At 47.4% G+C, this 25737-nt stretch overlaps 1 protein-coding gene across 6 annotated transcripts in view; it reads left to right on the top strand.

Annotated features, from left to right (window-relative positions):
- The window catches only part of CEP104 (centrosomal protein 104), a 58321-nt gene that overhangs the window by 7944 nt on the left and 24640 nt on the right, over positions 1–25737 (top strand). For 3 of the 6 annotated variants that reach the window (XM_067718001.1, XM_067717971.1, XM_067718011.1), the window contains exons 3-12: positions 8332–8505; positions 8885–9023; positions 10301–10363; positions 10656–10732; positions 13309–13477; positions 13846–14001; positions 14896–15123; positions 16749–17042; positions 17615–17782; positions 18413–18586. In XM_067718001.1, the coding sequence (XP_067574102.1) occupies positions 8332–8505; positions 8885–9023; positions 10301–10363; positions 10656–10732; positions 13309–13477; positions 13846–14001; positions 14896–15123; positions 16749–17042; positions 17615–17782; positions 18413–18586 (1642 nt within the window). Of the gene's footprint in view, positions 1–8331; positions 8506–8884; positions 9024–10300; positions 10364–10655; positions 10733–13308; positions 13478–13845; positions 14002–14895; positions 15124–16748; positions 17043–17614; positions 17783–18412; positions 18587–25737 lie in introns of those variants that run through there. The other 3 variants (XM_067717981.1, XM_067717991.1, XM_067718018.1) reach the window with 3 other exon arrangements.

Genomic DNA, 25737 nt, shown 5'->3' with positions numbered 1-25737 from the left:
TTTCAAGTTGCCAGTTGGTGTGCAGGTCCACTCAGGGCTTGGTGTTCTCTTTAGAGGTGACATGAATCCAGGAGTCCATTCCTTGGAGCTTAGCAGCACAAGGGTTGGTTAGCAGCACCTGATAGGGGCCTTTCCAGTGAGGTCGAAGGGAATCCTCCTTGCGGTGTCCCTTCCAGTAGGGGAAATCTCCGCGTTGCATGGTGTGATGCTTAAGGTCTTCGTCTCCTGGGAGCATGCGATGAAAGCATTACTACAGTGTGGTTACTTTCAGTGGGAGCAGTGAGGCCCTTACAGTGTTGAAGTGTGTCTCCGTTTATCAGCTGTGGATCAAAGGAGGCGGGAACCAGGTGCATTGGGCTTCCTGCGGCTGTCTCAGAGGGTGAGCGTTTGTGAGTTCCCAGACGGGTGGATGTGAGATTTAGAAGGGCCAACAGTGATGCTTTTGGCCAAGGTATTTGGAGGGTCTCTACAAATTTTGCCAGTTGGGTCTTAATGATGTCATTAATGCGTTAGACTAGCCCTGAGGATTGAGGATGGTAAGACAGTGAAAGTGTAAAACCAGCCACAGACCTGTCGAAGTGTTCAGCCGCTGAAGTTCAGGGGCAGGGGGCGTTCCCCAGGTAGAGATGATCTTTTCTAACAGGATCTTAGCCACAGAAGAGGCAGTAGCCTGTCTACAAGGGAAAGCTTCAGTCCAGTGAGAAAACATGCAACTCATGACTAAGACATATTTATATCCCTGAGATGGGAGCAGCTGAATAAAATCCCTCTGCCAGGTCTCGAGTGGCCCATTAGCAATTTACTGCAGTGCAGACAGGTTTTCCTGGGTTGTGTTTTGGACAGATGGGACAAGCACGGTGGGCGCTTCTCACAGCTTTCTTCGTGTTTCTTCACCAATATTGGTTCATGAACTCTGTCATTTTGCCAGTAGACCAGTGGCTTAAGGCATGTGCAGTGGTCAGTAGTGGGAACTTTAGAATTTCTGGTAGGACCAGATTGTTGTTTGGCCCAAACCAAGAGTTCTGTCTTTTTATCAAGCCAACAGTTATTCAATTTCCAATATTGTTTTTCCTTTTCTGGGGCCAGTTGTTGGGCATTTCTAGTCAGTGTTTCCAAATTATCATCTGGGGGATGTGGGGATATCCCTTCGGAGCGTGACAGAGGGTTAGCCATTGGTTCCTTTGAGAGCAGCGTTTTTCGGCAGAAATGTCAGCACGGTGGTTTCCTTTAGCTTACAGGGACTCGAGTCTGGAATGCCCAGGGACCTTGCTAGTAGCCAGAGCAGCTGGCATCTAGTAAATTTTAGACATGAGAGCCATTTTAAATTTTATTCCCATCAGAGGTAAGTAAACCTTGCTGTTTTGATAACGTCCCAAAGTCATGGGCTACCCCAAAGGCGTACCGGCTGTGGGTATAAATGTTGGTGGTCTTGCCCTTGGCTAAAGTACAAGCCCTAGTGAGAGCATGTAATTCCACCTTTTGGGCTGAAGTAGCCAAAGGTACTGCCTTGATGACTTCAAGGGGAGTTGCGACAGCAACCCCACACGGTGTTCACCTTTTGCATCTTTTAGATAGGAACTATTAGTAAATCATGAAAAATCTACATTGGTTAGAGGAATTTCCTGTGAACTATTGCAGGGAGTCAAAAGGTGATCTGTCGGTGTTAAGCAGTCTGGAAGAGTTTTGTCAGAGCAGCGGGGAGAGGAACAGTAGGGTTGAGGTTATTACACCAAGAAAGAGTTCTGTGAGGAGCAGTTAGCAAGAGGGTCTCACAGGAGTGTGATGCAAATTCAGGAGAGCTTCTACTGCATGGGGTACAAAGACGGTTAGAGGGAATCCCATGATTATTTTTTTGGTGGCCTTAACCAAAAGGGCAGTGGCAGGAGTGGCTCTGAGACCAGGGGGCTGTCCCCATGGCACAGGGCCCAGCTGTCGACTATACTAGCCGATGGGTCGATGATGGTCCCTGTGTTTGGGATGATACTCCAAAGGCGTTCCCCTCCTTCTCACGTACAAAGGGAAAGAAAGGAAGCTGACAATTAGGATGTCTAAGGGCAGGGGCCCTTATTAAGCTTTTCTGTAAGGCTCCAAAGGTTATGTCATCCTGATGGCCCCAAATAATAGGGTCCGGTTTGTTGTTTTTATAAAACATGCAGGGGCTGGGCCATAAGAGAGAAATTTGGAATCTAGTTTTGACAGTAGCCAGCTAGCCCAAAACACCTCGTAATTGGGCTGAGTTTTAGATTTGGGGAAGTTGAGGGTACCATGAAGCCTACCTGTATCTAAAGGTAGCCTCATTCTAAGAGCAGGTGCCCTAAATATTGAACCTGAGTTTGAGCAAACTGCAGTTTTTCCGTGGAGACTTTATGTCCCTTTAAGGCTAAAAGGTTTGAACAGGTGAATGCTGTCCTCCTGTGAAGTTTTAGAGGAGAGCAGAGAAGCAGACCACCCACAGATTGTAATAAAGTAGAGGCTGCAGCAAACGGCATTGTCCAGGGCAGCCGTTAAGGCTTGAACAGTAAGAAGGACTCTCAGGGACTTCCCTGGCGGCCCAGAGGTTAGGACTCCTCCATGCTTCCACTGTAGGGGGCGCGGTTCAATTCCTGGTCAGGGAACTGAGATCCCACGTGCTGCGCAGCACGGCCAAAAGAATTTATTTTTAATAAATTTACAAAAACAGAAGCAGAAGGACTTTCAGTAAAAGCCTTAAGCATTTCTGTCCAGGTCTACTGTTCTTTCCCAAGTGAAAGCAAAAAGATACAGAGTAGCTTTATCAACAGGAATGCTAGAGAATGCAGTGCATAGATCAATTACAGTGCGAATCTGCTTTTAGTAGAAATGGATGCTAGTCGCATATGGGCTGGGGGAAGACAGGGTGCCAGGGATAACAGTGTCACTTATTCCGGTTTCCGGACAAACCTCCATCCTCAGCCGCTGGGTTTTCTCACGGGCAAAGCAGGGTGTTACGGGGACTAGTACAAGGGATAATGAGGCTGCGGCTTTGAAATCTTCTGTTATGGGCTTGATGCCTTGAAGGACCTCTTTATTTAATTATAAGGTACTGATTAATTCTGGGGAGAAGCTTTGAGGGATATGTTTGACTCTTAATAGGAGGAGCACTGAATTCTGTGTATTTCAGTTGGAGATTTTGCCCCCAGGGGAAGTGGTAGCTGATCCACTGGTGACAAGTGACTAGTGAGTATCCTTGAAATCACCTCTGATGCATCTGAGACAGAGCAAGTAAAAGATATCGAAGGTCATTCAGTTCCCTGCTTGGCTATTTTGATGGCTACTGTCAAATTCTAGAACTATTTCCCCCTTTCAGGAGAAAGAAATTCCAGCATGGTATTTCCCTAAGAAATCTCTGCCCAGTGATTGAATAAGGATGAAGGAGCCTAAGGAGAAAACAGTGTGTGTCTCTCGGAAGGCCTAAACAAAAGGGAACGGGTTCTGAGACGGGGATCTTTGGGGGTTCGCTAGAAACCCCCACTATCTGAACTGTTTAGCACTTCGAGGCAGGGCTGCTTTACAGCAGTGGGATTGAGCACCAAGAGCGTAGCTGTGGTGTCAGTAAGGACACAGAGATTCATCCGCATCCAGGGTGTCGTTTCTCCGAGCCGATTAAAAGGGAGGGTTGGCAGAGCCCCCTGTAGTTCCTCAGAGCCTGGCCGTTGGGGTTAGAAGGACATTGGAAAGGTTGCTTAGAGTGAAGGTGCCTGCAGTGCTGAGGCTTTAATTATCTTTTTTTTCCAATGTCCTGGCTTTTTGCAGTAATAGCAGAGACCAAGAGGTTTTGTTTGGCGGGGAGGGTGGGACCTCCATTTGTTGAATTGTCTAGCGTGCAAACGCGCTGATTTACCAAATTAACCAAACCTGGAGTGGACAGGGTTTCCCATTCCATCCTGGTCCTTTTTTTTTTTTTTTGGCTGCGTTGGGTCTTCACTGCTGTGCACAGGCTTTCTCTAGTTGCTATGGGCAGGGGCTCCTCTTCCTTGTGGTGCGTGGGCTTCTCATTGGGGTGGCTTCTCTTGTTGTGGAGCACGGGCTCTAGGCACGCGGGCTTCAGTAGTTGTGGCTCGCAGGCTTTAGAGCACAGGCTCAGTAGTTGTGGTGCACAGGCTTAGTTGCTTCGCGGCATGTGGGATCTTCCTGGACTGGGGCTCGAACCCATGTCCCCTGCATTGGCAGGTGGATTCTTAACCACTGCTCCACCAGCGAAGTCCCCATCCTGGTCCTTTTAACTGAAAGAGAATCCCCATTCAGCCCATTAATGAACACAGAGTTAAAGGCAACCCAAGCAGATTCAACATCCAAAAGAAGACCAGAGTTTTCTCTAAAGACAGTCTGAAGACAACTACAATGGCCGTGAACAGGTTTTATAGGTTTTGCATGCAAAGCCTGAATTTTGTTCCAGTCATCATGCTTAGGAAAACCTTTTGAAACTCTTAGTGAAAATTTCTAGCAAGTTCTTGGATTTCCTGCTAACAGTCAGGGTTTGTTTTTCCAAATCCCTTTCAGGATTTTCCCATCAGGCAAGTTTCATCCAATGTTGGGCCTGAGCTTCACCAGCAAGCATGTGGACTAATTGATATAAATCTGAGAAGCCAGGTTGATAAGTTTATAAGTGGATAAGTTCTTCAGCAAATCCATGGGGGTCCTCAGTTACTTTGGGAAAATCTTTGACTATAGCTAGAAGTTCAGCTTTAGTCCAGGCAACATAAGTAACTAGGGATTTAGCATCTAGACCCCAAGAAGGCTTAGCTTTAAAAGGGCAGGACTTAATAAGTTCAGGGGAGGGGGAAACAGGGAGAGGTTTGGAGAAAAAGGGGAGTTCAGCAAGAGGATTAGGAGCGGGTGGAGGGCCCAGAGGAGGTGAGGATGGGCAGAAGGGGAGGGAAGGTGGCACAGGGGCACAAGGGGCTGGGGCGGGGGAGAGGCCTCAGAGCCGTTTTGTCTTCTTTCAGTTTGTTCTCCTCTGTTAGTCTAGGAATGGTATTTTGTAAAGAGGCAGCTTTATTAGAGTCCTGGATGTGTTTGGAAGCTCCAAGTACCGATTAAAATAAGCATCCCATTCAGTCTGTTTAGTTTTAGAGCCGTCGCTTTCTAATTTGGTTCTGAGAGAAACAAGTTTGGAGAGGTTGAAAGTTCCCCATAATGGCCCTTGGTATTCTGAAGTATTTGGGGTTAAGTCAGTCTATTTAGTTTAAAATGTGCATGAGGAAGGACCATAGTTTTTAAACATAAAACCAGCCAGGGTCCCCGAAGGAGGGTGCCCTTAGAGCATTTAGGTGACTGGGGTCCCATTTCTTAGAGCTTTTCTCAAGAGCAAAAGAAAAATCCCTAAACAGCCTGATTCCAGTGGAATTTTACCAGAATTCCAGCACACTTCCAATAGGGGGAACAAATGAGTGAGTACTCACCTGAGGGGCAGAGCCTTCCCAAAAAGAAAACAAGCAGATCCCAGTAAAGTCAGAGCACTCAACCGAAAGGAGGGAGCTGACCCGGAAAGAGGAGGCTTCCTGGCCCGGAAGGAGGAGGGCTCTCGCCGCCCGGAGGGGAGGGGAGGGGAGCGGGGCACGGGGCACGGGCGGCTGTCACACGTGGGTCCAGGCTCCGTCTCCTCCAGAACCCACTTCTGCACACCATGCGATGTCAACCTTAAAAATAGCCAGTTGTTTTTGCCAGCAAAATGAGCTTATTCCAGAATGGCAGAGGAATTGCAGTTCGGGACATGCAGACTGGTGAAAGCATAGGTGAGTCTGAGGACAAAGGAGAGGGAGAAACCTTATTTTACAGAGAAAAGGGGCACTTGGGAGGGGCTGCTTTGAACCTAAGTCCATTGGAGGAAAGCGAGGGTTTGGGGTGGTCACAGCATCTCATTGGCTGGGCTGTTACTGGACCAGGAGAAAGTGTCCCTTCTGCTGCTGGGGCAGCCGAGTCTGCTGCTCCCTGCCCGGATGAAGGAAGTGCATGCCTGAGACCCTCCCTGCAGGGCCTCTGGCTCCATTTTAGATGAGTTTCTCTTCACTGATTTGCACAGTGTATTGTCCCTTCTTTTCATCAGTTTGAGGGGTATTTTTGATTCATCTATAAACTCTCAATAAGCTACCTTTGAATAGCTAAATCCTAGTTCCCTGACCAGGGATCAAACCCAGGCCCTCAGCAGTGAAAGTGCTGAGTCCTAACCACTGGACCGCCAGGGAAGTCCCATAGCCCTTTTTTTGAAGGGCTTTAAAGTATACAGCTTCAAACTTTTGTCAGTCATCTTAGTTTTCCTTAAACAGTTTTGGAGGTTTTGTTTTTTTATAAAGGATTTTTTTCCACATGAGATTACTGTGTCCTTATGTCTAGAATGATCTCACTGCCAATTATGTCTATACCTGCATTTTAAAAAAGTAAATATGTTAGATGTCTAAAGCAGTGCTTGACTGAAGGGTATTCAAGGCTCGAATTGCTAAGTTCCCAGTTTCCTGGCTGCCCTCCTGCCCCACATGCCTCTCTCTTACAACCTTGGCATTTAGGAAACCCCAGGGATCACCCCCCCAGAATACGCGTAGTCACTGGCCCCACTTTCTCAGCAGCACTCTCCCCATTCACCCTTTCACGTCCCTCAGTTAAACACAGAAGTTTCCAGAGTCCCATCCATCCCGCCTGATGATCCTTCCTGTGCGCTTCCTTTCTGTCCTGTCCACTGATGGTGGCCCCTCTGCTAGGAGCGTGAGGACAGGCACGGGCCACATGATGGGTGCGGTGCTAATGCTGAAAAGCTGGGGGAGGAGGCTGTTTGGGGCGGCTTGGGGAGCTGGGTCAGGGGTGTGTTTGTCTGGGTCACATCTGGTGCTTTGAGGATGCCTGCACTCAATGTCAAGTCACCAACGAGATGTGCAAGTTCGGACACAGGATGGTACTTACTTGGGGTTCCTCCCTGTTAGGAGGTTTTCAAAGCCATGAGGCATGTGGGATGCCTCACAGTGAGTCTAGATAGCGAAGGGAACCTGGAACCCAGCCCAGGGCACAGTCAGGGCCGGACGGGAAGGCGGCCCGAGGCAGGAAGGGGCCCAGGAAGTCAGGACCATGAGGTGTACGTTGCACTCAGCCTCGTGGAGGTCAGTGGTGGCCTGTGACCTTGGCCAAGGGGGCAGCTGAGAAACGGGGTGGGAGCTGGAGACGGAGGCAGGGTCATGGGAGGCTCCTCAGGCTTTTCTGGAGTGTATGCGTGTGTGTGTGTGTGTGTGTGTGTGTGTGTGTGTGTTGTATGAGTGTGTGACTCTGAGTGTATATGAGTGTATGTGTTTGAGTGAGTGTGTGTGTTGTGTGTATGAGTGTGAGTGTGAGCATTGAGTGTATTTGTGTGAGGGTGTGAATGGGTGTGAGTATGTGTGCGTGTCAGTGTGTGTGTGTTTCAGTGTGTATGAGTGTGTTAGTGTGTCAGTGTGTGTGTTACTGTGTGAGTGACTGTGTGTGAGCGTGAGTGTATGTGTATGAGAGTGTGTGTGTGTGTGAATGTGAGAGTGTGAGTGAGTGTGCGTGTGTGTTGATGGGGTGATCAGGTCAAGAGAAGGGGCAGGCTGGCTCTGGTGCAGTTCAGCTGGGGCTGCTGGGAGGAAAGGCGGGAGAGGGGCCAGGCCGGCCAGGGGCCAGGTCGCCACTGCACTCGAGGAGGATCGTGACGTGTGCTGGAGGGGCCTTTCCCACTGTCGCATCCTCGGTGCTTCCCCGGCTCTAGATGCCCTCGATGCCCACTGTCGTGCGCACCCAATGTTGGCCAGCTCGGCGCACACGCTGCCCGCTGTCGAAGCATCGTGCTGCCCCCCGCCCCCAGTCGTGATCATATACTGCAGTGTGACGTTCTAATGCTCTGTGTCCCTTCTGGGCAGAATTAGAAGCTCCAGCATGGACAGTTGTAGGCTTCTCCAGGCCGCTGAGCGAGCGTTGAGAGGCATTCTTGAAGTACTGATCGTTGCTCACTCCACTCAGGATTCTGTAAAGCAAGGGCTTTCCTGAAGTGTTCAGGTTCTGGTGGAAAGTCCTTTGACTCACTAGTACAGCATCTTTAGATTGATGTTTTTATCTCGTGATAAACTTTGGGTTTCATTTCAAACCACTAACTAACTGCTCCAAGTATGATTCACACTGGGGGGCTGGCAGACCCCATCAAACCTTCACTCCAAGCTCGAGCTGCGACTGGAAGGCCAGAGGGCGGGGACAGCACCGGGGACCCGGCAGCGTCAGAACCCACAGACCTGACACGTACGTGGAAGCGTGGCTGCGAACATCCCTCGACCCTCTACAGAGATCCTGCAGATAAAACAAAAATGTGCTTGCTTTCAGGTTTTGCCAGTTTCCACAAGAAATTGTTCTTCAAATGGTGGAGAGATGTCGAATAAGAAAACTACAGTTGCTTGCTCATCAGTATATGATTTCCAGTAAAATCGAGTTCTACGTTAGTGAGAGCCTGCCTGAGTATTTCGCACCGTATCAAGCAGAGAGGTTTCGAAGGCTTGGGTAAGAATGCAATTTAACATGTACGGTGGGGACTCTTAGCCTAATTCCATCTCAAAGCAATTAAAAACTAAGGAGTCGCCCTTGCCCTTGGCGCTGTCTTACGTACTTGTGTGCGGGTGGAGAGCACACCTCTTCCGAACACCGGCCTGGCGCTGAGCGTGCTTACTGGGCAGTGTTCCTGTCAGTCGTATTCAGGCCACTTTTCAGGGGCAGAGCTTATCTTAAGAGAACTATTTAGAACTTGACTTCTGGGCTTTCTTCCCTAGGGTTTTTCGTTCCAAACCTAACAACTTTCCTTGAAACCTGCAGAGCTCAGTGGGCACCAAAGGCAGCGTATTTCCACATCAGCGTGATTCCAGAGTTGTGTTTTTTCTTTCAGCTACGTCTCTCTCTGTGACAATGAAAAGACAGGTTGCAAAGCCCGGGAACTGAAATCGGTGTATGTGGATGCAGTAGGACAGTTTCTTAAGCTGATTTTTCACCAAAACCATATCAACAAGTACAATGTGTATAATCAGGTGAGACACATGGGCCCTCCCCTTGGTGACACCCCTACCCGGCCCCCTGCTTTGTGGCATCTGAGACTCCTCCTTTAAGGTGGTGTCTGTGGGAGAGTGCTAAGCTCCCTGGAGCTGCGTGCTCCGGTTCGGAGCCACCGGCCACGTGCGGCTGTGCACGCTGGGAGCGTGGTTGGTCCAAGTGCATGGGCTGCACGTGTGACCCAGGCTCGGTTACACAAGGAGAGGAGGATGTTTTGGATACATTAGCTTTAAATATATTGTTAAAATCAAAAAATCAATTTTAAATGTTTCTTTTACTGTGTCGACTAGAAAACTTAAAATTACATATGTGGCTTGCATTATATTGGGTTGGCCAAAAAGTTTGTTCGGGTGTTCGAGGTAACATCGCATGGAAAAATCTGAACGAACTTTTTGGCCAGCCCATTATTTTTGTTGGACAGCACTGTTCTACATAAACCCCCTAAACTTTTACAAGATAAATCCCCTGGTGGAAATTGAGGGTGCGGTTTAATGATGCATGCAGTCCAGAATCTCTCTAGCTCCCTCCCTCCCTTTCTTTTTATTTTTTTGGCATAAAGAATATTAGTGGAAATCAACTGTGTCCAAAGCAGTCTTGTTAATTAGCACAGATATTTACAGCACTCCCTGCCCCCTCCAAGAGGAATGCAAGCATTCCAGCAAGTCAGAGCTTTCTGCTGAGCAAGTGAGCTGAAGGAGAGTTCTGAGACAGAGTCGTGGTGCCTGGTCCCTATTTGACAGCAGAATTCTGAGCCTTTTCCCTCCTCCACCCCATCTGTGTATTCACCAGTAATTCCTCAGTTTTCAGTTCAGCAACCATGATTCTCAAGGAAGGGGGTGCGCGAAGGCGGCTCCTCCCCGTCAAGTGAGAATCAGTGCCTTGGACAAACCAAGCTATGTTAACGTAGGTTTTCATTTCATTGTCTAATTTACCACGATCATGTAGATGTGACCCCATCCTTAACCTTGAGTGGATGGTTCGATATAAAGCTGGGTTAAAACTTTGGAGGTTTTTTAGCTGTATTGTTTTAACATCCTTTAAACATTAAAATACCCTCTTGGTTCAGCATTAGAATATTAACTTATATAATTTATAAAAGTCATTAATAATTCTATATTAGCGTGAGATTCTACAGCTAAAGCATTTTGCTGAACCTCGTCCCGTTTTATGACAGTGTGGCTCAGAGTTTGTTATAAAGGGGTTAAGTCATGTCAGACATGTTATACTTAATTTCTGTGGATTAACTCTTTCTTAGGTTGCTTTGGTGGCAATAAATATCATTGGAGACCCTGCAGATTTCAGTGATGAAAGCAATATTGTAAGTTTGGGAAGTTTCATTCCTGAAGAGGGACATTATTTCTAACAAGAGGGGATCGTTTATTTTTGTCACAAAAGTATCATCCTAAAAATCCTCACAAAATTATCTGGTGAACAGCTAGCAGACCATTTTCAGCAGCTGTTGTATTAAACTTTACTCGAGAATTTCAGTTGTCCCTCCAGGACACTAGGATCATTGAAGCTCCCTGACTGACACCTTTATGTCAAATCATCTCTGTTTTATGTTGTTCCTTTTCTCTCTGAGATACTAAGCATAACTTTTTCCCCCAAAGACCTCTAGAGAGAAGCTGATTGATCATTATCTAGGGCACAACACAGAGGACCCAGCTCTCGAAGGAACTTGTTCTGGGTAAGAGCCCTGCCCCCCTCCCACGAGGCAATAAATTTCTGTAACTTTCCTTGGAATCATGAAAGTGCAAGTCAGCTCCAAAGAAAGGATCCTGGACCTGGGGGCCTCTACAGTCAGTCTGGAGCCGAATAAGCCACTGATGGGATTGTCTTAAATACGCTGCAGATTAAGGTCACCGTTTTATTCAGCACATCTTCATTCACTGCCCTGCAGAGCTGACTTCGTCTCTTGCATGTTCTGGTATTACTAGCCAGTTCCTCGAGCGCGTTCAGATAAAAGCTCTGCCAGCCGTCCTTTGGTATTTTGGTGGCGCAGGCAAATTCATGGGTAAGAATCGAAGTATTAATTGACCCAGATTACCAGGTACCCCAAAGGTCATCTTATGTCTGCTTTAAAACCTCATTCCTTCAGGGAGTGAGAACTGCATGTCACATCAGTTTCTGTAAGTTCCTCTCCACGCTCCTCACGTGGACAGTTACACAGACTTCGCTATCTTGCTGACTCTTTAGCAAGTCAGGCGTGGAGGGCAAGGCCGAGGGCACGGCACTTTACACCCTCTGTCCCTAGGTGCCCCTCTGGGACAGAGTCCTTCAGCACCCTTGTCATGTGTCTGCTGTTTATGAAAGTAGGGGGACCCCTTCCACAGGCGCCCGGCCTAAAGAGAAAGGGATTCAAAACAATACCCAGGTCCCCTTCTCTGACGGCAGCTTCCCAATAGCAAAGAGATAAGATGCTTAGATGTTAGTACACGGTTGACATTTGCCCATGACCTGTGGTGTATTTCCACGCTCACACGCACATGGCCAGAACTGCTGGCTCTTCCGTTTGCATCAAACGTGGCGTCAGTTCTCTGTGCCGTTGCTCGGAGCCACTGGGTGGTGCTGAGTATGGCATACTGGAGTGGAGGCCGTGCTTACAGTTTCGTGTATAAAAAGTCACGGCGAAGGGTGACCCATCCTCCCGCCTACACAAGCTCCGCTTCAGTCCTCAGCCCGGATCCTTCCCGCCTGCTGGAGTCCTCACCTTGCCAGGTGGGGGTGAGAAGACGGGGGGAGCACTGACGGCAGGTACTTCCTTCAGCATCGTGGAGGTGCTGCCCCCGGCTCTGCTCTTGGTGAACAGGGGCGACTAAGCTCTCTTACCGGGTTTAGTATCGCCAAGAGCCCTCTGGGGAATTGTGGTTTCTGTTTAAATCAGTTCTTTATCAAGTTAGCCATGGGGGATGGTAAACTGCAGTTTCTTGTCCTGACTCACCCACCCCACCACCCCCACCAGGGTTTTCCTGAAGGTAGAGGGAGGTCTTGAAAGGTTGTGGGCAGCGCCCAAGGCTGAGTCCACAGGCAGTGCTGGAGCATCGTGGAAAGTGGGCGCTGCTGATGCCTGGGCGTTGCAGCATCATTTCGTCCTTCGTAGGGTTTTTATACTGTAATGAAGCCTTGGCTTCACCTCTGGAACTTCAGGGCAGAGTGAGTTAGACTTGAGCGTGTGGTGTGTATTTAGGTAAAAAGAGTCAACGGATCTTGGAAGCACAGAAACGTGCTCTTGTTCAGTCATCACTGAGATGAACGGAGACGCTCACAGCCGCCGTGGCCGTGTGCCCACTGCTGTGCTCACAGCCGCCTGAGTCAAGGCCTGGGGAAAGGGGGTCCTGGCTGCCTTTGAAAGGTGATATGGTCCCCTGTCCCGTTTGAGTATATTGTTAACCAACCAAACTTGTATGACAAATAATCTCTTTAATGATACTTGCTGTGTGCAAGGACACCCAAGGCGAAGCTAACAGCAGGCGTCTTCCTGCCTCTGATGCAGCAGATTGGGAGGCTCTGGACCGTGTCCCCTAACGCTTCTGTCGAGTAGTTAGAACGGCGTCCTGGTTCTAAATGTCAGGCCCAGAAGAAAGCTTCTGGCCGGTTATAGAATTGGGAGGAAAGAGGGAGGCGATGCGTAATCCAAAACAGGTTATTCAGATCACGTTTAGGTGATTTATTCTGGGAAGGATTTCTCTGATCTCCTGCAGGACTGGATGGTGATGTCATATGATCAGACACTTTGAGGTACAAGCCCAGTGGTAGCAGTTCTCCGTCTTTAATGCTCGTCACCATTACTGTGGCGTGAAATGCAACCCTGGACTCGGCCTGGGCCACCAAGCCAGCCTCTGCAGGGCTGGGGCCTGCTCATGGCTGGCTTTGGTTTTGGTTTTCCCACGCCTACAAATGATTCACATGCTCTGTCCTGTCCCTGCGCCCAGAGCAGAGCCCTGCACGGTCTGCACTCGGGATATCTGCCGAACGAGTGAATGAACACACTGAAGGCTCAGGTGCCCCATGTGCATATAATTCATGGTCAAGAGCATAAGCTGTGGGGTCAGCAAGACCTGCCTGCACTTGCTGTGTGACCTGAAGCCCGTTACTGACTTCTCTGAGCCTCTGCTTTCTCAGCAAGAAATGCTCCGGAACGGGTGTGGGTGGGACCTTTCCAGACTGTCTGTGTGTCTTCAGCACTGAGCACGGGGCCCACTCTCCCCCTGCAGCGTCACATAGATTGAAACTGGCTCTAAAGTACCCTTTCCTTTCCTTTAGGAAGTCTGACTATATTTCCCCACTAGATGACTTGGCCTTTGACATGTACCAGGATCCGGAAGTGGCACAGATTATCCGCAGGTTAGATGAAAGGAAGCGCGAGGCAGCCCAGAGGGAGCGCTACGACGACGCCAAGACGCTCAAGCAGGCCATCGCCGACCTGCAGAAGGTACTGCCTGTGGGGAAGGCGGCGGCTGCGTGTCTAACTGCCCTGGTTCCTGCTCAGCAAACGGCAGGCCTCTGAAGGCTGCAGGGTTAGCGTGGGTTCAGGGGCATCAGCACATGAAGGACAGCAAGAGCACACACTCCTGCAGAGCCCTCCTCAGGGCCACGGCCGCAGGAAATGTAAGATGTTTAAACTCCCGTGAGCTCGCAGGTGGCGGTGGCCCGTTCCCTCCATGCCCCGTGCCCTTCCCCTCTCCCCCCGACACGGAGTTGGTCGCCCACACTGTCCTCAAAGCATTACTTTAAAACCGTCTTTGCACCTCGCGTGAGTCGGTCCACATGCGAAGCCAAAGCCAACGCCGTGTGCTTCAGGTCGGGGAGCGGCTGGGCAGGTACGAGGTGGAAAAGCGCCGTGCTGTGGAGAAGGAGGACTACGACCTGGCCAAGGAGAAGAAACAGCAGATGGCGCGCTACCGCAGCCAGGTGTACGGGCGGCTGCAGCTGCACGGGCTGGTGGACGCCGAGCTGGTGGGTGGCGGGGCCTGCAGCTGGGACCAGGGACCGGGAGAGCCGTCACGGGGTCCACAAGGGTGGTTGCACGTTCCGCAAAACGGAAGACTTTGTCAGGCTCAGGCGACAGCGGCGACAGTGGGCCCGTGTCGTAGGCCTGGCCTTGATGCACTCTTGCAGGATTTGCAGAGGCGGAGACAGGGCAGGTCGGGTGGGAAGGCTTCCCGGTGGGCGACTGCATCTCCTGTTGGCAGCCCTGCCCACACAGCCCCCGGGAGTGGGGCGAGAGGGCTGGGTGGGGGCGGGTCTCATGTCTGGAGCCCACGTTCCAGGCTGGGACACAGGCCTGGCACCCAGAGGGCAGTGCAGGGAGTGCCGCCTCTGGCACTCGCTGCCAGACCCCGGGCTCCATTCCTCCGTCCAACTCTGTAGTCTCAGACTCATTCCTTGGCCTCTTTGTGCCTCAGTTTCCCCATCCCATCCACAGGGGTGAGAACAGGGAGCCTCAGGTGCAGTCGTCTGCCTGGAGCTCTTGCTCCTGGCCCAGCACGTGGCCACCACTGAGTCCATTGCACTCGTTCAGGTGACACGAAGTAGCCTGCTTTGCAGACACGGAGTGACCAGCACAGGCCTCTCGGATCCAGCCGGGTGCTCCCTGCCTGCCTGTGGCCTCCCCACCACAGCACCCTGTGCACAGATGCTCATGGCCACTCTGGTGTTTTGGTACGGGTGTCACTTGAGTGGTCCACACAGTAACCATCCAGAGACAGTCGGGGGCAGTGACATGGCTATGGGACCTCGTCAGTGTGGGTTTCCCCCTCTGCCTTCCCAAACTAGCGCTCCCCTGGGGGAACAAGGGGTGTGTCTGGTGGGGCAGTGACACTGGGGATTGAATGGCCCATTTCTCCCCAGATACGAAGGCCTCTGGACTTGCCCCTCCAGCCCCTGGTCCGTTCCAACAGCCCTTGCCACCAGCAGCCCGCGCTCTCACTGCCACAGCCAGAAGAAAGGGGGACAGAAAACCAGTTTGCAGACCCTTTCCTTCAGGAGAAGCCTTCATCGCATCCCCTGGACATTTCTCCTCAGCATTGCGTGGTGGACCGGTCACCCCCCGCCGCAGGTCCTCCTCTCAAGGCCCATGTAGGTAACTCATGTTCACGCTGTGGACAGTTTATTCCACATGTATGTAGTGGGGACCTGCATCATGCCAGGTGCTTTCCCAGGGCAAGGGATGTATCAGGGTACAAAACAGTGACAGCCTTACCCACGCTGTGTCAAGAAGAGGGGCAAAAAAGCTGCGGCCGGAACATCGGCCAATGGCTGAGACACACTTCATCCTCTGAGCCTCTGTTTTTCTCTTTGCAAAGATGTACAGATGTCTTCTTAAAGGGTGGTTTCCAGGATTAAATGAGACAATATTCGTCAGGTTCCTACCCTGGCCTGACCTTAGTAGAGCCTCGGTACAAGTTGTATCCAGTTACCATACCTGTTAGAACCTCCTGTGTGGCAGGGGACAGAAAACCTGGTTCAAACTGGGGGTTATTGGCATTTATAACTGGGAATTTTAAGAGGTCATGTGGGTTCCAGGGTTGGTTTGATTTCTGTCTTGCGAGTCTGTTTCCTGTGGTTCTGAGACGCCCTCTCGGAAGGCCGGGCTCGTCACGTGGCCTCAGCTTCAGGTCTGTACGCTGTGCCCTCTGGGGGAGAGCGTGCGTCCCATTCTAAGCAGAGTCCCCGGGTTAACCCTGCTTAGATCGGCCTCAGTCACCTGCCACCTGAGGAGCAGTGACGAGGACCAGAGGGGGCAAAGGTGCCAACTGGCCTGTGGGGGCCTCCCTGGAGCCCCTGCCGGGCATGGCCACGTGGCCAGTAGACCCTGGGGAGGATGGCAGCCAGAGGCCCACAGCTGCCACACGGCCCCCACGCCCTCGTGCCGCTGGCTCTCCCAGGGCACGTCTGTGAGCATTGCCATCCTCCCTCTCCCTCCAGTGATATCTTGTTTGTAAATTAATTGTTATGTTTCACACTTCAATCTAAAAGTACTCTAATTTCTCCTTTTTTAGTACCTCAATGTGTTTTGTTTTACAAGTGTGAGCACATTTTAAAAGATGAGAAGCTAAATCTCACGTGTTGTACACCCAGTTAAGACCTCAGCAAGTATTAAGTATGAATAAACGGTCCTCCTTGTCTGTTCAGTGTCACTGTGACGCCTTCCTCAGAAAGTGGCTCTGGAATCGCTCTTTCTGCCCTCAGTTACCTGGAAGTCTGTGACGTGTGTACTTGTTTAATGTATATCTGTCTCCCCCTGAGAACGAGGCCCGCCGAGGGCGGGGAGTCTGTCTTCCCATCGCTCTACGTGGGTCGCCAAGAACAGAGCCCGGGAAATGTCTGCTGCAGCATGCAGACAAAGGTGGATAAGGATCTGGAGCTTTGGCTGCCTGTGTTACTTCAAGGCTGCTGGGCACTGGATGCGTTTAAAATGAGGCTTGAGAGTTGTTTCTCAGAAATAAACTAAAAATGCCAAGGGTCTTGCCAGAAAAAAACTGTAATGACTTTTACTGTAGTGACCTACTGTCAGCTGAACTGAAATCACTAGTTGTAAATAGTAATCGCGGCAGAATCTACGTTGCTTGTTTATTAGGTCTGTAGTAAGTTTAGAAGGGAATAAAACCCCTGATCTAATTTTTTTTCAATTACACCCTATGGTATAAATTATTCTAACTTGACGAGACTGATATTTAGCAAAATACCATCATTCTGACCAGGTAAGTCCCAAGCAGTCAGCCCATGGGTGTAGACGGGGGGTCAGTATGTGGGGAGGATCCTGCACCGAGCCCGGCAGCCGCCCTGTCCTCCCGCAGCTCGAGTCCCTGCCCTACGATGAGCGGCCCCTTCCCGCGACCCGCAAGCAGCCTGGGGCAGTGGCCACGGAGCCAGAGACGAGGGACACGGACAGCAGCGAGCCTCCCAGAGCGGGCACCGTGGGCGAGCCTGAGCCTCTAACAGAGAAGGCCTTGCGCGAAGCCAGCTCCGCCGTGGACGTGCTGGGAGAGGCCTTGGTAAGAACAGAAGCTCGTATAAACAGCCTGCAAACAACGGGCAGGGGCGGGCGGCTCCACAGGGCTCCCAGGCTTGCTGGTCCCGATGCTGCAACTGCCCTTTGTCCTCACTGTTCAATGGAAAAGTCTTTTGATAGTTACTCCTTATGTGAAGCAGCACAAGCGTAAGCTAGAATTTCAGATTTCATGACAAGTATCCATTTCAGCCTGGGCCTGATTTGGGGTGTTGACAGGGCTGGGGTCCAACACCAGCTCCCGCCTGAGAGCACCGCCAGCTCCAGGGAAGAGGACAGCAGAGCAAACAAAACATGAGCGTGTCACCAGCCTCAAAAGATTCTCGTGCTGGAACTTTTAATACGTTCCATGTTTTAACATAAACTTAAATTTTCCACGTTAGGAGGAGTATTTCTCCAAATACACATACCTAGTGGGTGGAGGTCCTGTTATTAGAAAAGCTGTGTCTTGGTTTAAAACAAACCAAGGCCAGGGGTGCAGGGTGCAGGCTGCCGGGGCTGCTGGGGAGGGGATGTGGCCAAGTGCCCACTCTGAGGGGCCGGGTCCCGCCCTCCCAGGTGGCCGGGGCCTATTCCAAAACATGGTCGCACCGGGAGGACGCGCTGCTCGCCCTGTATAAACAGCTGATGGATGCACCGGCGGCAACCCCAAAGGAAGACCTGAAGAGCACGCTGAGGGCGGCCGTATTCCTCATCAGGAGAGCCGTCCGAGACATCGTGACCCCAGTGAGTCCCCGCCCACCCCTCAGGGGCCCCGTGTCTGCCAGAGAGCTGCTGGGATGTCCCCAGGAGGTCAGGGTAGCCCGAGGCAGCCTGGTCCCCAGTACCGTTGTCACCTAGCATGTGGTGTCACTAGGAATGAAGCTCTCGAGGAAGGAATGTGGTCACTAAGGAGTCTGAGGTCTGTCCCCGTGGGCCGTGCCCTCTGGTCCATGTGCACAGAGGCCTGGCCACCACGACTGATACATGCCCCTTTATGTTTTTGTTCTTCATGACACCTGAGGAGCTTGGGAGTTAGCACCGACTTCTCCTGACCCTGAAAGGACCTTAAGAATGAACATCCCACAATTACATTGTCGTCTGCATTCATACAGGAGCTCATGCAGTTCAGCAGTAATGTCAGATATTTGGCTCATGGAGAGATGTCGGGGACTTTATGACACGTGGGAGATAAGAGCCTGTGCCTTCCATGTGCCGGGAACTGTGCTCACAGAGCAGTTTTCAGTTGGCCATTTCCAGTCCTTCAGACAGCATGTAGTTTTCAGCGTAACGTTTGTGTTTAATAGTAAATTTCATGTTTTCTTTTGGTGGAATTCAGTGAGAGTGGCTCATCTGTTTTTATCACTTTTTTCTTAGGTCTTTCAGGCATCTTTGAAATTGTTGAAAATGTTAATCACACAATATATTCCTAAACATAAACTGGGTAAGCTTGAAACAACTCACTGTGTGGAAAGGACCATTCCTGTTCTGCTCACGAGAACTGGAGATTCTTCTGCTCGCCTGCGTGTTATAGCTTCCAATTTTATTCAGGTATGAATTTCACCACAGAATTTGAAACCATAAATAATAAACATATAACTACAGATAATAATATATCTACAGATAATAATATAACTACAGATAATAAATAATAAACATATAACTACTTGACTTTCTTAATACCTTACAAGATCTTGTCTACCCAAGAGCATCATAGATTATCCTTAGTGATTCACCATCATATTTTCCTCATGTTCTAAACCAGGTAAATGTTGCCTTAAACATGATTAAAATGTACAGTTTGCTTTTTCTAGTGTTTTTTTTTATTCAACGTACACTATTTTTTAAATAAATAAAAATATATGGAGAATTAAATCAGAATAGAAAAATGGGGTAAAAAAAAAAGATGTATAATGGTCTTGATCTAAATATTTTTATTCTTTCAGCAAACACGCCTCCTCTAGCCTGGGCGCTGGGGGAAGCTAAGATAGAAGTGAGTGTGTAAGAGTTTGGGGCACACCACACTGTGCGGCTTGCGGGATCTTGGTTCCCCAACCAGAGATCGAACCTGAGCCACCGTGGTGGGAGTGCCAAGTCCTGGCCACTGGACCGCCAGGGAGTTCCCAGCCTCAGGGAATATTAATCATCGTGAGGTCTCCTGGAGGTCCCTGTCTTGGCACTGAGACCCAGCTTCACCCAACAGCCTGCAGGCTCCAGTGCTGGAACACCTCAGGCCAAACAACCAGCAAGAAATGAACACAGCCCTACCCATTAGCAGACAGGCTGCCTAAAGTCTTACTAAGCTCAGAGACACCCCAAAACACACCCCTTAACACAACCCTGCTCACCAGAGGGACAAGACCCAGCTCCACCCACCAGGGGGCAGACACCAGGAGCAAGAGGAACTACCACCCTGTAGCCTGCGAAAGGAGACCACATATACAGTAAATTAGAAAGAAGAGAAGACAGAGAAATGTGCTGCAGACAAAGGAGCAAGGTTAAAACCTACAAGAACAACTAAATGAAGAGGAAATAGGCAGTCTACCTGAAAAAGAATTCAGAGTGATGGTAATAAAGATGATCCAACATCTCAGAAAAAGAATGGAGGCACGGATGGAGAAGATACAAGAAATGTTTAACAAGGACCTAGAAGAACTAAAGAACAAACAGTGATGAACAACACAATAACTGGAATGGGAAATACACTAGAAGGAATCCATAGCAGAATAACTGAGGCAGAAGAACGGATAAGTGAGCTGGAAGATAAAATGGTGGAAATAACTGCCAAGGAGCAGAATAAAGGAAAAAGAACGAAAAGAATTGAGGACACTCTCAGAGATCTCTGAGACAACACTGAACACACCAACATTCAAATTATAGGGGTCCCAGAAGAAAAAGAGGGGACTGAGAAAAGATTTGAAGAGATTATAGTTGAAACCTTCCCTAACATGGGAAAGGAAATAGTCACCCAAGTCCAGGAAGCACAGAGAGTCCCATACAGGATAAACCCAAGAGAAACATGCCAAGACACATATTAATCAAACTAACAAAAATTAAATACAAAGAAAAAATATTAAAAGCAACAAGGGAAAAGCAACAAATAACATACAAAGGAATCCCCAGAAGGTTATCAGCTGATTTTTCAGCAAAAACTCCACAGGCCAAAAGGAAAAAGCAGGATATATTTAAAGTGATGAAAGGGAAAAACGTACAACCAAGAATACTTTACCCAGCAAGGCTGTCATTCAGATTTGACGGAGAAATCAAAAGCTTTTCAGACAAGCAAACGCTAAGAGAATTCAGCACCACCAAACGAGCTTTACAACAAATGCTAAAGGAGCTTCTCTAGGTTGGGGGTGGGGGGGTAGGGTGGTAGAAATATTCTTGTTTCTACAAACAAGGAAACTAAGAAATGGGAAAGCTTGCTAGTAAAGGCAAACATACACTAAAAGGAGCAAATCATCCACACACAAATATGATATCAAACCCAGCAATCGTGAGAAGAGGAGAGCACAAATGCAGGAAGTGGGAATTGCATTGGAAAGTAAGAGACCAGCAACTTAAAACAATCTTGTTTATATATAGACTGCTATATAAAACCTCATGGGAGGGCTTCCCTGGTGGCGCAGTGGTTGAGAATCTGCCCGCCAATGCAGGGGACGTGGGTTCGAGCCCTGGTCTGGGAAGATCCCACATGCCGTGGAGCAACTAGGACCGTGAGCCACAACTACTGAGCCTGCGCATCTGGAGCTTGTGCTCCGCAACAAGAGAGGCCACGACAGTGAGAGGCCCGCGCACCACAATGAAGAGTGGCTCCCGCTCGCCACAACTAGAGAAAGCCCTCGCACAGAAACGAAGACCCAACACAGCCAATAAATAAATAAATGAATGAATGAATGAATGAATGAATAAATAATTTTTTAAAACGTCATGGGAAATGCAAACCAAAAAGCTACAATAGATACACACACAAAAAAGAAAAAGCAACCTAAATACAACACTAAAGATGGTCATCAAACCACAAAAGAAGAGAATAAAAGCAGAAGGGAAGAAAAAAGATCTACAAAAACAAACCCAAAACAATTAAGAAGATGGCACTAGGAACATACATATTGATAATTGCCTTAAATATAAATGGATTAAATGCTCCAACCAAAAGACACAGACCGGCTGCATGGATACAAAAACAGAACCCATATATACACTGTCTACAAGAGACCCACTTCAGACCTAGGGACACATACAGACTGAAAGTGAGAGGACATAAAAAGATATTCCATGCAAATGGAAATCAAAAGAAAGCTGGAGTAGCAATACTCATATCAGACAAAATAGACTTTAAAATAAAGACAGTTACAAGAGACAAGGAAGGACACTACATAATGATCAAGGGATCGATCCATGAAGAAGATATAACAGTTGTAAATATTTATGCACCCAACATAGGAGCACCTCAATACATAAGGCAAACGCTAACAGCCATAAAAGGGGAAAGCGACAGTAACACAATAGTAGTGGACTTTAACACCCCACTTTCACCAACGGACAGAGCATCCAAAATGAAAATAAATAAGGAAACACAAGCTTTAAATGGCACATTAAACAAGGTGGACTTAATTGATATTTATAGGACATTCCATCCAAAAACAACAGAATACACTTTCTTCTCAAGTGCTCATGGAACATTCTCCAGGATAGACCATATTTTGGGTCACAAATCAAGCCTTGGTAAATTTAAGAAAATTGAAATTGTATCAAGTATCTTTTCCGACCACAACGCTGTGAGACTAGATATCAGTTACAGGAAAGAAACTGTAAAAAATACAAACACATGGAGGCTAAACAATACACTACTGAATAACCAAGAGATCCCTGGGGAAATCAAAAAATATCTAGAGACAAATGACAACGAAAACACAACAATCCAAAACCTGTGGGGCACAGCAAAAGCAGTTCTAAGAGGGAAGTTTACAGCAATACAGTCTTATCTCAGGAAACAGGAAAAATATCAAAGAAACAATCTAACCTTACACCTGAAGCAACTAGAGAAAGAAGGTCAAAACCCAAAGTTAGTAGAAGGAAAGAAATCATAAAGGTCAGAGCAGAAATAAATGAAATAGAGACAAAGAAAAAGATAGCAAAGATCAATGAAACTAAAAGCTGGTTCTTTGAGAAGATAAACAAAATTGATAAACCTTTAGCCAGACTCCAAGAAAAAAAGGGAGAGGACTCAAATCAATAAAATTAGAAATAAAAAAGGAGAAGTTACAACAGACACCATAGAAGTACAAAGGATCATAAAAGACTACTACAAGCTACTATATGCCGATAAAATGGACAACCTAGAAGAAATGTACAAATTCTTAGACATGCACAACCTTCCAAGACTGAACCAGGAAGAAATAGAAAATATGAGCAGACCAGTCACAAGTACTGAAATTGAAACTGATTTTAAAACTTCTAACAGGGAATTCCCTGGTGGTCCAGTGGTTAGGAGTCTGTGCTTCCACTGCAGGGGGCACGGGTTCCATCCCTGGTTAGGGAACTAAGATCCCACATGCTGTACAGCATGAACAAAAACAAAAGTCCAGGATGAGATGGCTTCATCAGCTAATACTATCAAACATTTAGAGAAGAGTTAACACCTATCCTGCTGAAACTCTTCCAAAGAATTGCAGAAGGAACACTCCCAGGCTCATTGTATGAGGCCACCGTCACCCTGATACCAAAACCAGACAAAGATACTACAAAAAAAGAAAAGAAAATTACAGGCCAATATCACTGATGAACATAGATGTAATCCTCAACAAAATGCTAGCAAACCAAATCCAACAACACATTAAGAGGATCATACACCATGATCAAGTGGGATTTATCCTAGGGGTGCAAGGTTTCTTCAACATATGCAAATCAATCAATGTGATACACCATATTAACAGTCTGAAGAATAAAAACCATATGACCATCCCAGTAGATGCAGAGAAAGCTTTTGACAAAATTCAGCACCTATTTATGATAAAAACTCTCCAGAAAGTGGGCATAGAGGGAACCTACCTCAACATAATAAAGGTCGTATACGACGAACCCATAGCAAACATCATGCTCAATGGTGAAAAGCTGAAAGCATTTCCTCTAAGATCAGGAACAAGACAAGGGTGTCCTCTCTCACCAGTTTTATTCAACACAATTTTGGAAGTCCTAGCCATGGCATTCAGAGAAGAAAAAGAAATAAAAAGAATCCAAATTGGAAAAAAAGAAGTAAAACTCTCACTGTTTGCAGATGACATGATACCATACCTAGAAAATCCTAAAGATGCTACCAGAAAACTATTAGAGCTCATCAATGAAATTGATGAAAATGGCAGGATACAAAATTAATACACAAAAATCTCTTGCATTCCTGTACACGAAGAATGAAAGATCAGAAAGAGCAATTCAGGAAACAATTCAATTTACCTTTGCAACAAAAAGAATAAAATACCTAGGAATAAACCTACCTCAGTAGACGACCTATATGCAGAAAACTCTAAGACACTGATGAAAGAAATCAAAGAAGACACAAACAGGTAGATATACCATGTTCTTGGATTGGAAGAATCAATTTTGTCAAAATGACTATACTACCCAAAGCAATCTACAGATTCAGTGCTATCCCTATCAAATTACCAATGGCATTTCTCACAGAATTAGAACAAAAATTTTTAGTTTGGATGGAAACACAAAAGACCCTGAATAGCCAAAGCAAACTTGAGAAAGGAAAATGGAGCTGGAGGAATCAGACTGCCTGACTTCAGGCTATACTACAAAGCTACAGTCATCAAAACAGTATGGTACTGCACAAAAACAGAAATACAGATCAATGGGACAGGATAGAAAGTCCAGAGATAAACCCACTCACCTGTGGTCATCTAATCTATGACAAAGAAGGCAGGACTATACAATGGGGAAAAGATAGTCTCTTCAGTAAGTGGTGCTGGGGAAACTGAACAGCTGCATGTAAAAGAATGAAATTGCAACACTACCTAATGCCATACACAAAAACAAACTTAAGATGGATTAAAGACCTAAATGTAAGGCCAAACGCTATAAAACTCAGAGGAAAACATAGGCAGAACACTCTTTGACATAAATCACAGCAAGATCTTTTTCAGTCCACCTCCTAGAGTAATGAAAATAAAAACAAAAATAAACAAATGGGACCTAATTAAACTTAAAAGCTTTTGCACAGCAAAGGAAACCATAAGCAAAACGAAAAGACAACCCACAGAATGGGAGTACATATTTGCAAACAAAGCAACTGACAAGGGATTAATCTCCAAAATATACAAACAGCTCATGCAGCTCAATATACATATAAAAAAAAACCCAATCAAACAATGGGCAAGAGATCTAAACAGATATTTCTCCAAAGAAGGCATACAAGTGGCCAAACAGCACATGAAAAGTTGCTCAACATAGCTAATTATTAGAGAAATGCAAATCGAAACTACAATGAGGTATCACCTTACACCAGTCAGAATGGCTGTCATTAAAAAGTCTACAAATGATAAATGCTGGAGAGGGTGTGGAGAAAAGGGAACCCTCTTGCACTGTTGGTGGGAATGTAAATTGGTACAGCCACTATGGAGAACAGTATGGAGGATCCTTAAAGAACTAAAAATAGAACTACCACACGACCCAGCAATCCCACTACTGGGCATATACCCTGAAAAAACCATATTTCAAAACAGTACATGCACCCCAATGTTCATTGCAGCACCATTTACAATAGCCAGGACATGGAAGCAACCTAAATGTCCATCAACAGAGGAATGGATAAAGAAGATGCGGTACATATATACAATGGAGTATTACTCAGCCATAAAAAAGAACAAAATAATGCCATTTGCAGCAACATGGATGGGCCTAGAAATTATCATACTAAGTGAAGTAAGTCAGACACAGAAAGACAAATATCATATGATATTGCTTATATGTGGAATTTTTTTTAAGAGGGTACAAACGAACTTATCTACAAAACAGAGGGTCACAGACATAGAAAACAGGAAAGCACGGGGGGAAGGGATAAATTGGGAGATTGGGATGGACATACACACACTGCTACATATAAAACAGATGACTAATAGGGACCTGCTGTACAGCACAGGGAACTCTACTCAGTACTCTGTAATGACCTATATGGGAACAGAATCTACAAAGGAGTGGGTATGTATTTATATATAACTGATACACTTCCGTGTACAGCAGCAAATAAGGCAACATTGTAAATCAGCTATACTCCAATAACAAGTTTAAAAGAGAGTTTGGGGCACACGCTTAGACGAGCAGTGTGAGAATATGCTTTGCTCTCTTTAAATTAGTGACTCCATCTGGTCTAGGAGATCTCAAATTAAGATTCAGAAAGTCTGCAAGCTCCTTCGAATGTCACACACAGTGCTGTGAGGGTGCACGGCTTTCTAGGGAAGGAACCCAAAGTTGCCATAGTTTCTCCAACATGAAGAACCACTGATCTTGTTTTGTTTAATGAACTTAAATTTTCAGAGAAAACAAGTAAGTGATACTATTTGGGGGAAATCTTTCAAAGGATGCATTGAATATGCAGCGAATTATTTTCCAGCCACATTCACCTCTGAGACAGTGGTGGTGCTGAGTGTCTTCTGCTTGGGACCTGTTCTCGTTCTGCACCAGCATCTGGGCAACCG

The sequence above is a fragment of the Pseudorca crassidens genome, chromosome 2 (assembly GCF_039906515.1).
Source record: "Pseudorca crassidens isolate mPseCra1 chromosome 2, mPseCra1.hap1, whole genome shotgun sequence".
Classification (NCBI taxonomy): Eukaryota; Metazoa; Chordata; class Mammalia; order Artiodactyla; family Delphinidae; genus Pseudorca; species Pseudorca crassidens.
Note: the sequence above shows the minus strand (reverse complement) of the source record. Positions and strands in the feature narration are given on the sequence as shown.